Below are 17,316 nucleotides of genomic sequence, written 5' to 3' on the forward strand. Positions count from 1 at the left end.
TACAGTTTGCAGTGATGTACTGAGAAAAGAGAACATTGATACTGGTAACCAGTTTCTTTCTGAAGGCAAATGTCGGTGGTTCTCAGTCTGGGGATGAAAGGTTGTTGCTAGTGACAGCAAGTGGGTGTGTTTTTTCACGTGTACAATCCATGTCACTCGAGCAGGTGTTGCCGTGCACTTATAGCCTCTGCCTTCTGTTAACCAAAGGAACCTCCAGAACCTGCTGATCCTGACGGCCATCAAGGCTGACCGCACCCGAGTGATGGAGTACATCAATCGCCTGGACAACTATGATGCCCCAGATATTGCAAACATTGCCATCAGTAATGAGCTGTATGAAGAAGCCTTTGCTATATTCAGAAAATTCGATGTTAACACTTCAGCAATTCAGGTGAGGTGTGGTTCCTGCATGACAGTATAGAATGCTTCACTGGCCAGAAATGGCTGTTTAATGGACAGAATGGCTGAAGCAATTAGCTTCATATTGCTTACACAGGGTGGTATATACACGCAAAGAGTTCTGTTAGAAGGGGCAGTGTTACAAAGCTTTGATTTTTGACTTGCAACTTCAATTTCAAACAGGTGCTGATTGAGCACATTGGCAACTTAGACCGTGCTTATGAATTTGCAGAGAGATGTAACGAACCAGCAGTGTGGAGCCAGCTAGCCAGAGCACAGCTCCAGAAGGACTTGGTGAAAGAAGCCATTGACTCCTATATAAAGGCAGATGATCCATCTGCCTACATGGAAGTTGTTCAGGCAGCTAATAGAAATGGTAAGGCAAAGCATCCTTAAACTTCAGATTGTTTGGATATGAGCTAGGTTATTGGATTTACACTGAGCAGCAAGGATTCTCAAGACTTATGAATTCTGATTCAGAGGAAATGGGAGCAGTACATGGAATTGATGAGTCAATGTTTAGTGAGATTCCTGTCAACAAGCCTTTCTGTGTTGCTGCCCTAAAGACAGACTTTCCTATGGAGTAATTTGGACCGTTATCTAAAATATAGCCAAGTATAGTGTGTTTATGTAGCTGTATGTGGCAGACTTGCTTGCCAACTGGATTGCAGAACAGTATCAAGAAGGTCAACCTTACATGAAGGTGACTTGGTGTTTAGCAGGGAATTCTGTAACTCAGGTACAAATGGCTTACTATCATGGTAGAGGAGATCCTTGAGCCTGCTAGTAAAAACTGTTCCTAAGGTGGGCAGGGTGAGCAATACAAATGACTAAACACAGGATCTTAATTATCTCTTCTCTCTTCCAGATAACTGGGAGGACCTAGTGAAGTTCTTACAGATGGCCAGGAAGAAGGCTAGAGAGTCTTACGTAGAGACAGAACTTATTTTTGCTTTGGCAAAGACTAATCGTCTGTCAGAACTGGAGGAGTTTATTAGTGGCCCTAATAACGCCCATATACAGCAGGTATGTCTTGACCACAGTTCCTGTGTACGACTTGCTGCTTAGCTGACCCCCGAGAGTTGCTGTTACCCTTGTTTGCCTTGGGCTCCTAATCCAGGTCGGTGATCGCTGTTATGAAGAGGGGATGTATGAGGCAGCAAAACTGCTCTATAACAACGTATCGAACTTTGCTCGCCTGGCCTCCACCTTGGTGCACCTCGGGGAGTATCAGGCGGCCGTGGACAGTGGCCGCAAAGCCAACAGCACGAGGACTTGGAAGGAGGTAACTTAAACTCGTGGGTTTTACTTGTCTCCAGAACGTGCTCTGTTGTTTGTTCTAAGTATGTTGCTTTAGCTCTGGTAGCAGCTTGTGAACTGTTCTGGCTACAGAGTATGTCTGTAGCTTTATAATGTGTTCCCTTGCCCAAGATATTAAAGCTTAATTTCAGGATTTAAAGCTCAATGTAGAATGAGTGACAGATTTTCATTCTAGTACAAGAATTAGGGAAATACCTATTTGGAAGTGCTAATAAACCTCAAATTTGCTAAAGCATTGCAAAATAACATTCCCTTTAACATAAGGAGATTAAGTATTGCAGTATTGTCCTGTTAACTGACTGTTTGCTGACTGTCATTACAGGTGTGCTTCGCTTGTGTGGATGGAAAAGAATTCCGCTTGGCACAGATCTGTGGCTTACACATAGTCATCCATGCTGATGAACTCGAAGAGCTGATCAGTTACTATCAGGTCAGTCACTGTTCATGTCCAAGAAGACTTAGACCATCATACTATAAAACCCTGATACCCCGGGGGGCTGATGTTTAAATTAATTTTTCCTCTATCTCCATTTCTTCATGGCTACCTGCATTTTTTCTGTAGTAAAGAGAGCAGCGATAGTTTTCACTGTCCCTTCTTTTATAATTCTGTTGCCTCATTGGAATCATGTCTTGCAGATCTAAGCACTTTCATTTGGAGAGAAAATCAAGGCATATTGAATTTAAGTAAACATGCATTTTAACAAGCTTTAAATGCCAGTTGGTTGTGAATTTGCCATTAATCCTTATTTTCCTGAAATCCAGGATCGTGGCTACTTTGAAGAACTGATTGCCCTTTTGGAAGCTGCTTTGGGCCTAGAGCGTGCTCACATGGGAATGTTTACTGAACTTGCCATCTTATACTCCAAATTCAAGCCTCAGAAAATGAGGGAACATCTGGAGCTCTTCTGGTCTAGAGTTAATATTCCAAAGGTATGCAGTAAAGTAGCTCTGCTGCAAGTGAAGGTGGGAAGCTGTCATTGAATCAAACTGATGAATTGTTTGTTTGTTTGTTTGTTTGTTTATTTTATTAGGTGCTCAGAGCTGCAGAGCAGGCTCATCTCTGGGCAGAACTTGTATTCCTCTATGACAAGTATGAGGAGTATGACAATGCAATAATTACTATGATGAATCATCCCACTGATGCCTGGAAAGAAGGGCAGTTTAAAGACATAATTGCCAAGGTAAGTAACTAGTTAACTGAAACAAAGTGCTGAAAGCTTCTTTCAGGACAGAGGCAAAAATGCACAACAGAATTGCTGTTTAGAAAATGAGTTTGCTTAAGCTACTACCCAGTTTTCCTGCTGTACTTAAAGCAACTTCCAGTTAGTTTAGCACAAAGAACCCATCTAATCTTGCACTATTCTTTTCTGCTGTACAGCACATGCTGTTGAGTGGCAGCAGCTAGCACAGAATGTTTTCAGAGGCTGCTCAGGATCATAGGTCACAAGCAAGAGGCCTGACCTCCTTAATACCTTTGAGCTGACTGCTGTCTTACTCTGAAGCTGTAACTGTTCTTGGAAAATTTCTCAAATGTTTCCAGCTGTTTCAGTGTGAGAAATGGGCTGGGCAGTGCAATGAATACAGCAGAGCATGGTGAACTGAGGAACAGTTTAGACAAGATTTAAGACTGAGTATACTCATACTGATCTTACGGGTTTCAAGGAAACAAAGACTGTTCAAGGCTACAGCCTTTACTGGCTTTGGGAGCTGACAAATGGTCATATTAACTGTAGTGGGCTACCTGTGCCAGGATCTCTTAGCTGTGGATGGGTTAGAATTGGTTTGTACTATCCCTGGTAGGCTGTGACTTCACTGTCTGGAAGCAGATGGCACAAGAAGCAGTTGTAAGATTAAACGAAAATTCTGACTTAGTGTAAAACTTCTGGCTTCTAGGAGGAAACTTAAGTTTTTGTTTAGGAGTCAGACTTTGTGCTGAGTTAAGTAGTCTGAACTAAGCACCTTAGGCTTACTTGTGTTTGCAGTACTAACTAGTGTCTAACCATGCAGGTGGCCAATGTGGAGCTGTACTACAAAGCCTTGCAGTTCTACTTGGACTACAAACCTCTGCTGATCAACGATCTCCTGCTTGTGTTATCTCCACGACTGGATCACACCAGGACAGTCAATTTTTTCTCAAAGGTGAGTTTAGGAGATGGGAGATGAACAAGAAATCCTCTTGCTCAAGTGTAGGGTACTCCAGGCTCTGGCTGGAAAACAGCTTTGGGTAGCTGTTTGGGTAGCTTTGCCTCCAGTACAAAGGACTGAGAAGCAGCCTGGTCCTGGCTTGATGTTGGGAAGCGCTGGAAGAGTGAGCATAACTGGCCTAGGAGGCTGTTTTATTTTACTTCTGGCAATACAAGATGCTTTGTTTGAAGGGTCCTAACATCTTGTAATAACAAGTGGGAACCTGTTACCAGGAGTATGCAGTGTCAGGATTGATATACTTAATCTTGTATTGGAAACCTCTTCCTTCCAGGTTAATCAGCTACTTTTAGTAAAGCCTTATCTGCGTTCAGTCCAGAACCACAACAACAAAGGAGTTAACGAAGCTCTTAACAACCTTTTAACAGAGGAGGAAGATTTCCAGGTAAGCCCCAAAACACAGATTGCTAAGCCTGAGGGATCCTCCTCTTTCTCCAACGAAAAAAGCTGCTGACACAGTAATTCCCTTGAGTAGAAGATAACACTTCTGCAATGCAACGGAGAGGGGAGGTTCAGTCAGGCCCTTCGTGGGCAGGAGTGTTGAGACATCAATGATTTGCAAAAAAGCAGATGCCACAGATGTTTTTCTAAGGACAAACCTCACAAAGGTCAGTATATCAGGTGTGCATACTCTCCTGGGCAGCACTTATGTAAATAAATTAGTTTCTGGCCCCGTTGGCTGCTGTTTGAAGACATGCTTTGTCTTTTAAAGGTAACTAGTTCTTTTGTGTCTGAAGTCAGTATGACCAAGTTAGCATCTTGCTTTGTTAAAAAATATCTTCTGGAGAGGTGCATGAGATGTGGGTAAGGAGGATGTAGCCATAGCATCAACATCCAGCTGGCAGAACCCAAACACCTGCGTACCATGACTAGATGTTTCTCTACTGTAGTTCTTGCCTACTGCCATCTGGCAGCACATGTGACAGCTCTCTGTCTAACAGGGTTTGAGAGCTTCCATCGATGCCTATGACAACTTCGATAATATAACGTTGGCTCAGCGTCTGGAGAAGCACGAACTCATTGAATTCAGGCGCATTGCAGCGTATCTGTACAAGGGCAACAACCGCTGGAAACAGAGCGTGGAGCTCTGCAAGAAAGACCGTCTGTATAAGGTGAGTTCAGGAGACTGAGGAGTCTGAGCTATAAAGCACAGATCTCCTGGATAGTGAATGTCTTTCCTGAGTTTCAGATCTGGAGTTCTAATTAGTCTTAGCCCTTCACTTGAAGTTTAAGGAAAGATTCCTGGAGCAGAAGTGTTTGCAATTTCAAATGCGTGTCTTAAATCTAGTTTCATAATGTCGTCCTGTACTTGGGGATCTATCTGTATCAGTCAATGGCATCTCTACAGTTACCTGTATCAGTATGGAACACTCTCCATAGAACTCAAGACTTATGCCCATGTAAGGGTACAGATGGAACATGACTAAGGTGGTATAATCTTCAAGCCTGTAGTGAGCTGACATGGGCCAGTTTGTGCCTACTCTGTGTAAATATCTTCTGTCTTGCCACATGGCAAGCAGTTGATGCAATAATCTCTCTTGCTCTGGGTAATCCCTAATATCTAATGGTGAGGTAGGTGGGATACCAGAAAGAATGTTTATATTCTCTGCTAGAAAACTAGGCAAAATGTCATTGGGTCACTTCAAGTACTTAAGGAAAGCCTCTTGGATAATGTTATGAAGTATGTGGTGTGCCTCAAAGCTGGTGTGTATCTTGCCTCTTACAGAACATGCCTGGTGTTAAAGGCTAATTTCATGGTATGCCAAATACCTGGCTTACCTAGCTAGCAATAACATGTATACAAGGTGTAGAGCAAGATGTTGGCAAGGATCAAGCTTAACTGTTGTTCTTTTCTGTAGGATGCTATGCAGTATGCTGCAGAGTCCAAAGATGCTGAGCTGGCTGAGAAGCTGCTCCAGTGGTTCTTGGAAGAAGGCAAGCAGGAGTGCTTTGCAGCCTGCCTTTTCACATGCTATGACTTGCTGCACCCAGATGTAGTCCTTGAGTTGGCATGGAGACATAACATCATGGACTTTGCAATGCCTTATTTCATCCAAGTGATGAGAGAGTACCTTACCAAAGTGAGTATTGCGTGGGCTAAAAAGCTAAGACTTCAGTCTGCTGTGTTATTTAGCATTATGCAAACCAGAGCTCTTTGTGTATATTTGGAATATTACTGTTCCTCATAGACTGAGTCTTCTTGGGGTTCTGTGGGGTTCATCACTTCAGGCTAGCTAGCAAAGTTTGTAAATAGATGGGACTTGAAGAGGTCTAGTTAAACATAAGCGACTGTGCTTCTGAGAGCAGCTCCACAGCTGATGAAACTGAAAGCTTGGTGAGGACAACACTTTTATCACTCTTACCTTTTTGTAACTGTGAAAGTAAAGTGCTCTGATTTCTTGATACAGAGAATAGAGCTTTTGAGTAACTAATAGTGCACATTATTCCTGCATTAGCTATAGGAATAGACTGCTAAAGATGTTTTGGGGGTTTTTTAATGGAAAACAGAACTTTAGATGTGTAGTCTGCCTGTACAATACTTATACCAATAGCTGGTCCTCAACTGAGAGAAGACAGATTGTGATCATGTGTGGTCCTGAAATGCTTGTCAAACAGCTCTAAGATACTAAGCTAAGGCCCTGCCTTAGAAGGCTCTAGGGTTGCTTAGGAGATCATAGTAAAGAACTTCATTAAAATGAGCAATTTAAAAGTGACTGCTTCAGGTTGCTTCTAATAAGTCATGTTAAGTATTCCCCTCTGAATTTTCTTGCAGGTTGATGGGCTGTTCTATAAGGTGACACTCTGATTTCAAACTCTTTGTGTTCATTTGTGTCCCTCAATATCCTAGGTTTCTTTTACAGGAATCTAGCTGTAGCTTCTGCCAGAAGAGCAGTGTAATTTAGCTCTAACTCATTTCCTGTTCACTTTCTAATGCTAAAAGGATAACTATTCACAAGCAGCTTGCAAATCCAACCAGACTCTGCTCCTCTTCATGGGAAACAGAAACAATTGAGGAGGACTTCAGTGTTTGGGTTCCTGTTCACTGTATTACAGATATCTTGTGGCAGGGAGGATGCTGTTCATAAGCAACCAAAAGCAGTTGCCATGGACAGGATATGTTCTAAGGACAAATTGCTTGTTACACTGTAAATTACTGCAGTGTGCAATAATTCAGGCATGGTGAGTTTGAGTAGTGCCATGAAGCTTCTGTAAAATTCTTGGCTGTTGCTATGATGAAATTACTCACACAGATCTTAAATGCCTCCTACTCCTGGTATTCCCCTCAGGAGAAACTTGCCACACAAGTTTACCTGAACCCTTCCATGTGAGGTTTAGGTCTAAAATGATGTATTTTAAACTGCTGGTTGGATTTACAAGTAATCACATGTACTAAATACGGGATAACTTGCCAGAAGAAAAATCTGCATGGTGAAAATGGTTTACAGTGAAACTAATTTAGTCTGTTGAATTAACTGCAAAACGTGGAATTGGAGAATGGGCTTTATAAGTGTGGTATGTCTAAAATTGTCATGTAACTAACTTCAAAAGCTCAAACAAATAGACTAGTTTCAGTGGGGTGTGTACATCTTCCAGAACTTATCTGTCTTTTCTGCATAAAAAGGTGTTGAGGCACAGAAGGGGCCGTGTCCCAGAAGGGGCCAGGCACACAGGGTATGATGACACTCATCTGGAAAGCTTTTGAGCCACTTTTAGGCAGCAGAGCACACGGGCTTCAGCTTTCCCGGAGCTGCTCTTGCCCCATGTTCGGGATGGCTGCTCGGCATTCCCGCTGTTTGCCCAGCGGAGGGCAGGACTGCGCTGCCGGCCAGCCACTGTAGGGCAGTGCCGGGGAAAGGCGAACCAGAAAGAGCAGGAGTCCCAGGAGAAACAGAACAGGACAGGTAGTTCCAAACGGGTAGCTGTGAGTTACTTTGATCCATAAGAATTTGGATAGCATTTGTAACACCAGTTTTAGCGTTGTGCTGAAGAGCTGTTAGGCTGACAGCTATAAACAACCCAGTAAGAGACCTACTGCCACTCAAGTTACTAATTTGAATTGCAAACTTGAAAAAGTTAGGGAAACTGTTAAACACAAGATCTAGATAACATCTCTAAAATGTAATAGAGACCCCTCTCACAGCAGTTCTCAGACCAGATACGATTCTTGCAGTGGGAAAGGAGGATGAGAAGCAGCTGAAATATAGCACTGGGCTAAATGTAGGTTTGTCCTGGTTGTTAGTACTGCAGGTACCTAGATGTGAATCTCTGTGATTTTTCTTTTTTTTTATGCCTTGCAGTCTTCACTCTCAGTGGTTCTGAGTTAACAGTGACTAGAATAGGGCCCCAAAAAGTGCTTTGTTTGGAGGTAATGAGTTCTCATCTGCATTTGAGAGCTGTTGTTTGTTGCAATATACCTAAAATAGTTGGGAAGCCAGGTTTACAGCATAGCTTACTGGGAGCAGGCAGAGACTGGAGACTTTAGTAGTCTCCAGCTTGGACTAAAAAGGAGCACTTGATAGCTGAGGTACCAGGCATGAAAAGCTTCACACAATGGTGCAATTCCTAGACAAGGCCTTCATAAATCTCCTGTTCGCTTCAATGTAGGTGGATAAACTTGATGCTTCTGAAAGCCTAAGAAAAGAAGAGGAACAAGTAACTGAACCTACTCCAATAGTATTTGGTAGGTGAAAGACTTAGTTTTAATTATTACCTGTTGTCACTCTGATATCTCTTTGTGGAGGCAATTTACGTGACTGTGTTCAGTCAAAGTAAAGTGGTTTCAACTGGAGAGTAACTGAAATGGTTGTCTCTGCTAGATGAACTCCATAAGTTGTCGAAGTGACATCTCACTCTTACAGTAATTCTGCTCTTCAGCTAAAGTATTGCTCCTCTTACATGCCTCAGAACTCTACCTTAGGAATACTCTTTCAGTATGGTAGCAGGACAGGGGGATACCAGGGTGTTGCCAAACCCAGGAGTAACTTACAGAGCATGCAAATTCCTCCTCTTAATCCTGTCTGAGGAATGTGTCTGCTTTCTGCTCTTCCAAGTAGAAAGGCAGACTGGCTTTCTAGCTCACCCATTTTAAGACATGTGCAGCCAAAACACCATGGCTGTCCTCAAGTGTGCTGCTATTCTAGAAGCCCTTCTGAAGAGGCATTCTGCTAACAAGCACCCAGAAGTGGCTGGTAAGGGAAGGATGTGACTGGTTCACTGTCTGATATAAATGTTAACCTGAATTTAACATACGCATGAGGCATGTGTGGTCCTAGTGATGAAAACAAATCTGTCAAGGTATGTTCAGGCCTTTTGCAGCACTCTCCAGACTGTGAGACCTAACAGACCTAACTATTTGCTTGAATTGCTTTACTCTCCAGATCTGACCATGCATGGGTTAAATAATATTGGTTTGTTTGGTTTTCAGCATGGTCTCTTCAAAACAAGCCCACATTGATCATGCCCTCAAGATCAGTTGATAATATCTTCCCTCTGAGTCCTGCCTTGCTTTTGTAGCTTTCTGGTGGCAAGAGCAGATGGCCTGGGTGCCCACTCTGTGGTGCATGTTGGGTGATAGTGTGACTTGAGAGTGTCTGCTTGCCCAGGGGCTGATTTTTAGCTAAAGCCTCATAATCCTGTCCCATAGTACACCTAGCAGTAGGGAAGCTTGGGATCTTGAACTAACTTTCTCTTTTTCTCGTGCTTTTCTAGGCCAGCAGTTGATGTTAACAGCAGGCCCCAGTGCAGTACCTCCCCAGGCAAACTTCCCCTATGGATACACAGCACCAGGATTCACCCAGCCGCCTGTTTATGGTTTCAATATGTAACTAGCTCTCTGACAGACCTTCACTGTCTCTGTTCTCTTCCTTCCCGTCCCTCTTTAACTTCTCCAAGAAGTACAATGGTCCTAAAGGCACAGATGACCTTCTGTTGGCTGAACACACTTGCTGCCCAGCTCAGTGAGGAGACTTCAGCAGGATGCCTGTTACTGTTATTTATTGATTATTGTCCGGTTACATTTCAACCTCTGAAAGGCAGCTTTTGTTAATGACATTGTGAGACTCTTGTCTGAAGTTAAGGCACTATTTCACTAACTCATATAGCAATAACTGCTTGAGGCCAGGGGGAAGAGAGCATATTTTTCTTTCTTTTGCAAAGCCCATTGAAGGCAGCTGGGAAATTGCCTGGCACCAAGTTGTTAAAGCTCTAGTTGAAGCTACTGAAGTAGCAGGGTTGTTAACAATTCAGTGAAGCATCTCGTTAATAATGGATTGTTGAAAGGTTGTGTACATCTGAACTACCCCATTTTATTTGCATTCTTATGTGCAAAAGAAAATGGGCTTTTCTGATATTTGCGCTCTGAATGCTTAGAGGAATATTGGGAAAGTTTCTTTTTCTGGACAATAATGCTGTTGGAGTTCAATGCTGTTGGGGTTCAATGCTGTTGGAGTCTGTTCTATATTTTCTGGAGTAGATCTGAGACTTGAAGAAAATAAATCTTCTCATGCCAGAGAGCAAACACTTCCCAGATCCTTTTTGTTTAACAAGAAGAGAGCATGTTACTTATTGACGTTAAATGGTACTAAAAGACACCTCAGCTACGTGTGGCAAGAGAACATAGGAGTGTGCATGGACTGCCAAAGTACTAGAGATGCAAGAGCACAGCGTCAGGGTTGGGGAGGGGGGCACACTGCTAAATATTGAGGCAGTAAGGAGGGCCTTAATCCTGACTTTTTATTTGCACCTTTAACTGGTTCTGGCATTGGCTTCCTGCCACACCATGTTCTGACCCTGTCTGGTGGGCAGAGTCAGCACCCCCCGGACGAACAGGGGGCAGCGACTCAGTTCTGCTGTGCTGCAGTAGGATCGACAGCGTGTCCATCACCCACCTCTTCCTTTGAGAATGCCAACAGGGATGTATGATTACCTTGTGCCACTTCAAATACATGTATCATTAACGTTTTATGTACTTAGATAACAATGTATAATTTATGGTTATGAATCTTGTGCTAATCTTGAATATTATAAAAGTCCAACTATAAATGTAAAACTGCAGTATCCACCGTGTGGTTCTAGTCTCAATATCTTGGGGGTGGGGACTGGTTGGTAGTACTACACTACCACTCATAGCATCAGGTTTCTTGATCTGACAGCTGAGGATGCCAGGCAGGAAAAGGCAGACCTGTGCCAAAGCACGTAACAGGGAGGGCCTAGCAAGGAACTTAAAGGGAGTTGTGGTCTCTTCACCAGACACATCAGCACAGTCTGTCACGTGGGGAGGGCCTGCTGCAGGAGGCTGTCACATCCTTCCATGATTTCATTCACAGGACTGGGAAAGCTCCAGGACTGTGCTGAGGGAGGTGCTGCAATAAATGTGTTCTCTGTGATACATGAACACAGCAGCAGTAGTGCTCATACTGAATCCTACTTGAACAGGGCAAAACATCTTTAAGTGCAAACCACAGAGATTGCCAGGGTTGTGGAATCCATAACAGCAGGCTGTGCTTTGGCACAGTTCTAACTAGTGTGTTGTCTCTCTTGGTCACCACACTATGATGGCAATGGCACAGGGATGTGGTTCCACCCTCCTGATGATGCCAGAGTGCTCCAGGCATTCCTGTAACATACTAACCTCAACTTTGATTAGAACTCACAGGTCAGCTCGAAATGCCAGGCAGCTAATGAGTTCAGGGAAATTCCATTTTGTCCAGACTTACTCATGGCAGGAATTAGCCAGGTAGCCTGCTGTTTTCAAGGAAAGTGGTACTTTTGTCTTGTAACCAGTTCCTTGTGGGTGGAAAGGAACTGATGACCAGCTTAGTATGATTGTAGGACTTTCTTTCCTCTCAACTTAAAAATGTGCTGTGGCTTTTATAGCAACAAATACAAGCTGGTGATGGAACACGGTGAAGTGCTGATCAAATACTGGAACAGCTCCTGACCTGTGGAGGATTGAGCTAGCCTGGGGATCCTTAATAGCTTCAGTCTGGAAATCTAATTACAGGAGTGACTGAGTTCTCAAGGAAAGCAAAGCTGCCAGCTCTGATGAACAGTCTTGCTTTAGTTGCTCTCCTGGTATCTAAGATCTTGCTAAGTATAATGACTGTCTTAAATTTTGTGATCTTGCACTCTAAAATGCATTTAAAACCATACCCTCTCTGCCTCTACAATGTAAACATACCTAAAATGTGGAACAAACTCTTGCATAATGGAGTACTTCACTGTTTCTTTAGCAGTGAAGTTGTTCTCAGCAGGAAATAACCCCTCTTTTAGGGGGCTAAGTGGAGGATTTAATTCAGTTTATGAATTTGTAGCGTCCAAGTTTTTGAAAACTTGGATAAGATTGTTCTGCAGAAAGTCTGCTTTAAAACTAAGCTTTTTGCTAATTCCCACCATTTCAGTGAGATGGGGCAGTGCTGTACTGTGGAGTGATCCCTTCATGCAGAATGTGCTGCAGGGTGCAGCAGCTGGAGACCAACTTTTCCAAGTTTGTGTCAGAGAGTAACTTGCTTAAAAGTACATGCAGGCTTTTACTGCCTCATGCTTTCCCTCTGGGAAACCCAGTATGGATCTCATGTGTAATGGCTCTTGCTATTTGTCAGACCTTAGGGGAATCTTCCCCAACCTGGCAAACTCTGGGCAGCTACACATCTGGCACCAGAGAAGACAAGGAATTCAAACCAGAAATTTGGGAGGAATGCATCTCTGGGGTAAGTCTCATTTCTTACTGGCTACGTAATTGTGTAATATTTTACAAGACTTCTATTTTCCCCCTCCCCTTTTAGGGCTCTATAATTAAACTGCAGTGTAGCAGAAGGAAATGCTCTGAAGTCATGTTGCTCCTTAAAAAAATAAAAATTCTAGGCAGATGAAGTCTGTTCAAGTTTGTGCAAATTATGGACATGATACAGCAAAGACAGTAGTAACTGTAAGGTCCAAACCTTAATTCTGATTCAATAGATTCTTTTTTTTAGCAGCTGCAGTGCTAAGCACTGCCACTTTACAGCAAGACACGGGTCCTTCATAAGGCTGCATGAAACAAGGAATGACTTTTTTTTTTTTTTTTCCCCCTAGCAAATCCAGCAACAGTTACTCATAAGGATAAGAGATTCCCTCTGTGTTTTGAACTCTAAAACTGACAAACAAGCCCTTCATTGTCTGATGCCTTCTCAGATGAGTGTGAGTAACTTTAGAACTTGGGCAAAGCTGACAGTCAACTGCTGTGTAAGTTAATGTTTATGCTTGGATGTGTGACATCTTAATTGCAGGCTAGAACTTGGCCTCTGAGAAACTCCTGGTGTGGCTGAACCAGCATGACAGTGCATTCAGTCTGTACTGAAAAAAACCTGAGGCCAGAACTGTAAATCTTGGAATGAGTAGCAGTGCATGTACCAGGTTCTCATAACAACTGTGTGTATTATCTTGTGACAGTGTATTTTTATGTGCAATACTTCTTTCAGTCTTCCTGGGTCCTTCTTGTTCTGCTGTAAATGGTTGGGCTCTGCACTGACTGTATTTCCTTTTTTGCTTTACAGAGTACCCCAAGACTGCTTCAATCTCATTTGTTTCCACATAAGGACATAAGGCTGGAAAATGCTTAACAACACCAGAGTGCTTTGTGACTTTGTGACGCTGGGGTGTAATTAGGTTGTGGTTTGCCAGTGAATGAGCACTCGCTATAGCAACCTGCAGGTGCACCAGTCCAGCTTAATGGATCTGGAGTCTTTATTCTGCTCCAGCTCTTGCTCCAGCAGGCTTCCAGCCTCCAGAGGGTTTGTCACTACTCTGGCTTTCTCATTTTTCAGCACTATGTGTTTTCTGTGGGCACCTTTCCAAAGGTAATGACAGATCCTGACTCATGTTTTTACTAACAAAACGCTGCAAAATTGTTTGCATAGGTATGTGTTTCAGCCTACATCTTTCAGTCTGGAGCCTTTGCAATCTTTCAGGAAGGAAGCAAAGTCCATTTGTTTTCTTCCTAGCTAAAACAGACTATAAAACTGCCAGCTTTTAAGCTTAAGATGAATTTGAAATATAGTCAGTGAAGTCCTATCTTGTTTTTACGTGTCAGAAGTTAAAAATCCTGAGTCATGTTCTGAGTTTGTCATGCGTTTTCTTGCATGGTTCAATGACTCAAGGAGACTTTTTTTTTTTATCTGATGTGGTTTTAATCAAGACTTTAAAATTTGTCTAAAAATCTCTATTTCTCCTTTTCCCCCCAGTGGTTATGAAAGGAAGGAATCACAAAGTCTCCTGGTATGTTTTCCACAGCAGTGAGGTCTCCAATATTATGCAGAGCACAAATTCCCCAAGTACTGCTTATCCAGCTGGGAAACTAGGAGTGGGTTTGGGTGGGAGGAGATGGTTAATAAATCTCTGAATTGCTCTCCTTTCAGAAGGTACTTTTTTTTTTTTTCCCAGTTAGGAGGTAGGGACATGGCCTCATCTAGGATAAACTGCTGACAGGGTTTCTCAAGTGGAGTAGCTTTGTTGAGTAATATATCCTGCTGTGAGGGATTCACAACCGTGGTGTGGTAGCAGAGTGATAACCTGTAAATGCTGTACATGTGTTTCACTCTTCTGAGATGAGTCAGGCCCACGCAAATGTGAACGTAACAGGGACTTCTGTGAGGCTCTTGAGAGGCTCAGCCCTGGTAATCTCAGTGAATAATCTTGAATAGCAACAGGAGCTCTTCTTGTATGTGTGCTCAAGTGGGAATCGTGGTAGTTGTTAGGAACAGCATCATCTTTCTTACAGTCACAGCAGCTCCTGCTGCACGCGCTTGAAAGCTGGGGAAGCGTTGACTCAAGTCTGCAGTATGATCACTTCTCCTTGGAGCCAGTTATGTGCAGGATCTGTTTGCATAAAGGAGTTGTTTGGTCTTGACAGAGAACCTGAGAGGAAATGAGTTTTCTTATTTTACCCTAAGCCCCCAAGTGATGGGGATTAATAATGCATGGCCAGGTTTGTAGTAGTTGTTGAGTTGTAACAATTGTGATAATACAGCTGTTTATCTGGTGAAATGAAGAGATTCTCTGGTCTGAGGACACGAAACAGGAAGTTATCTACCCCACACTGACCACTCATGGCCTCTGAAACCATGGTGTGCTGCCTGGTGCTAATTAAATAAAAGTAATAATAGTAATTTCAGAGAGGGGCAAGGGAGGAATCAGTTGGAACAGATCAAGCGTGGTCACTGTTTATGGGCTTCCTAGGATCCAGAATGCTCTGTCTGCAACTGGGGTTTGTGTTTAAAAAAGAAAAAAAAGTGGTGAAAGTTGCTTTCATTTTCAGTAGTTCTAATTCTGATGATTAGGCCTGGAGAGATGCCATGAGGCACATTGGCTGCAGGAGCACCTGACTATGTATTTCACAATTCTTGTGTCTTTGTGGGCCAGCAGAAACAAGCATCAGCCACCAGCAAGTGAAATAGGTTCAGCTTATCAGAGGGTTGTTTCCATGAAAATTCCTGAACTGAGAGCAGTGAGATACCGGATTTGTTGTCCTCTCTGTAACAGCAGTTGCTCTTTTATGCTTTGACCACCCATTTCTCAGGAGATGCTCTTGACTGTGCAAGCCTGGTCAAGTATTTACTTTCACATAAGTCATGGGATGTAAAATACCCCTGGTATTTCAGGGGTTGCTTATCGTCCTTCAATGCTTCTCCTTTAGGCTTTCTGCTGACAAGTGGTGTTAGCAGCTTCTTAGAGGTCAAGTCAAGATGACTTGCAATCTGCATGTGCTTAAATATGAGTAATCCTTTCCCTGTGCAGCAAAGTAAGCGCTGCTGTGAATCCCATTGAGCCTGAAGTGAATTAAGCATGTGGTGTGGTGTTTTCTTGAGCAGGATGAGGTGGTGCTCAGGCCTTGCTGGCTTGATGATCTGGGAGTCTGTAAGAGCCAGTGTTTGTTGTGAAGGTACTCGTGGCCTCCCAGCAGTGGGTGTACATGTCTGCAGGCAGATGTGAATGCCGTGCTAATTTGATGGAAAGGTATGAGGAGTGGCAGAGGTCAATCAGAAATCCAAATGCATTTGCATTAGTTTGCCATCTTTGAAAGGATTTATCTTATCTTTGCCATTCTAATACTGCTAACCTAAGCACTGAGTAGCTGCTCTGCATGTGTGACTGGGACTATGACTGTTTCTGCCTTCCATGTGCCCTTCACATGTTAATTCCCTCCTCCTTTACTTCCATGTGCTGAAGGTGGGAGGCCTTAGACTTGGCCTGAGACCACCTCAATAGACTTGCCTCTGTGACTATTTTAACTCTGTTGTGAAATCATGTACAGTTCTGGCCTCACCTGGGGATACATTCTGCAATCCCAGTATGTTTGCTTTTAACCCTGGCAGAATAAAGGTGCTTCAGTTTCCCAGAGGGTCTTTCTGCTGGTGGTTTAGCCACGAAGCCAAGGCTGTGTAGCTGCAGAGTGAGCTTTTGGATGGGGCTGGCAGCTGCCCAACTGCTCAGTCTTGTTAAGCAAAAATTATGTCACAGAGAGCAAGTCTGGGCAGGAGCATGTTCTGTGCATGGCTGGGGGCGACTTCTTACACAGAATGTTCCCTCTTTGGAATAGAGTGGCTGCTCCAGGTGTAAGAGAGAACACAGCTCCGGCACCCAGCTCCAGTGTTCCCTGGTTTCTTCGAAATCCAGGATGGAAATGAAAAGAGCTGGTTTCTCTCCCTGCATTTCTGTAAATCCAGCTTTTTGACATGAACTAGTGCACGGCTGTCTTCCTATGTCTGCAAGTAAAGCAAAAACAAGTTGTGATGCAATTTGCACAACCTAATTATTGAGGAGCATTAGATAATGAATCCCCCTAAACAAACAAACCCCCCCTAAGCCCGGAGTGTCAGTGCACTAACAGCAGCCTTTTAATCAGAGAATGTTTTGGTTTCTCTGCCGCCTGCACTGGACGTTCACGGGCCCTCACTATCCCGGGAGCTTCCTGGTCTCTCTTCCTCACTAACTGAACCAGAAAGGACTCAAGCCAAGGGGCCGAGAGGAGCAAACCCCCCTCCATCCCTTCGGACCGTCATCCCCGCGCAGGAACACGCTGCTGTGCCAACCTCCCTGCCCGGGTGGGTTTGGGGTCTTACAGAGCTGGCCCTGGCCTAAGCGTGCCCGGCGGTGCTGATGCTGCTCAGAGGGGTGGAGGCAGTGCTGGCCACGTCCCTCGGCCCGGGCTGGCATCCCTCCCTACCCACGCGGAGGCTTTTCCCGTGGGTTCCTGGGGGCGGGCTCAGCAACCTCTGCTCCCGCAGCCACCCGGGCGCGGCCCGGGCTCCCCTGCCCGTCGGTTGCCGCTCCCTCCCCGTCCCCCGTCCCCGCAGAGCCGCCCCACGAGCCCCAACGGGCCGCCCCCGCCCCGCCCCGCGAGGATGTGACGCCGCCGGG

General features: G+C 44.1%; 1 protein-coding gene and 1 long non-coding RNA gene across 6 annotated transcripts in view; one reads left to right on the plus strand and one right to left on the minus strand.

Moving 5' to 3' along the window:
* CLTCL1 (clathrin heavy chain like 1) overlaps nucleotides 1-10,977 on the plus strand; it is a 35,501-nt gene extending 24,524 nt beyond the window's left edge. The window contains exons 20-34 of one of the 5 annotated variants that reach the window (XM_017814057.1): nucleotides 208-391; nucleotides 583-775; nucleotides 1,268-1,425; nucleotides 1,520-1,684; nucleotides 2,042-2,149; nucleotides 2,482-2,649; nucleotides 2,751-2,900; nucleotides 3,727-3,858; nucleotides 4,196-4,306; nucleotides 4,863-5,033; nucleotides 5,781-6,002; nucleotides 6,695-6,715; nucleotides 8,527-8,606; nucleotides 9,022-9,110; nucleotides 9,631-10,977. In XM_017814057.1, coding sequence (XP_017669546.1) covers nucleotides 208-391; nucleotides 583-775; nucleotides 1,268-1,425; nucleotides 1,520-1,684; nucleotides 2,042-2,149; nucleotides 2,482-2,649; nucleotides 2,751-2,900; nucleotides 3,727-3,858; nucleotides 4,196-4,306; nucleotides 4,863-5,033; nucleotides 5,781-6,002; nucleotides 6,695-6,715; nucleotides 8,527-8,606; nucleotides 9,022-9,110; nucleotides 9,631-9,746 — 2,068 coding nt within the window. In that variant the 3' untranslated portion in view covers nucleotides 9,747-10,977. The remainder of the gene's footprint in view (nucleotides 1-207; nucleotides 392-582; nucleotides 776-1,267; nucleotides 1,426-1,519; nucleotides 1,685-2,041; nucleotides 2,150-2,481; nucleotides 2,650-2,750; nucleotides 2,901-3,726; nucleotides 3,859-4,195; nucleotides 4,307-4,862; nucleotides 5,034-5,780; nucleotides 6,003-6,694; nucleotides 6,716-8,526; nucleotides 8,607-9,021; nucleotides 9,111-9,630) is intronic. The other 4 variants (XM_017814053.1, XM_017814054.1, XM_017814055.1 and 1 more) reach the window with 4 other exon arrangements.
* A 3,085-nt stretch (nucleotides 10,978-14,062) lies between these two features.
* LOC108496907 lies at nucleotides 14,063-17,246 on the minus strand. Its single transcript, XR_001874636.1, has 2 exons — nucleotides 17,019-17,246; nucleotides 14,063-16,661 (listed from the first exon to the last, which is right to left on the minus strand). It is a non-coding gene; the product is annotated as an uncharacterized LOC108496907 (long non-coding RNA).
* Nucleotides 17,247-17,316: the final 70 nt, after the last annotated feature.

Source organism: Lepidothrix coronata, unplaced genomic scaffold, assembly GCF_001604755.1.
Source record: "Lepidothrix coronata isolate B3197 unplaced genomic scaffold, Lepidothrix_coronata-1.0 Scaffold44, whole genome shotgun sequence".
Classification (NCBI taxonomy): Eukaryota; Metazoa; Chordata; class Aves; order Passeriformes; family Pipridae; genus Lepidothrix; species Lepidothrix coronata.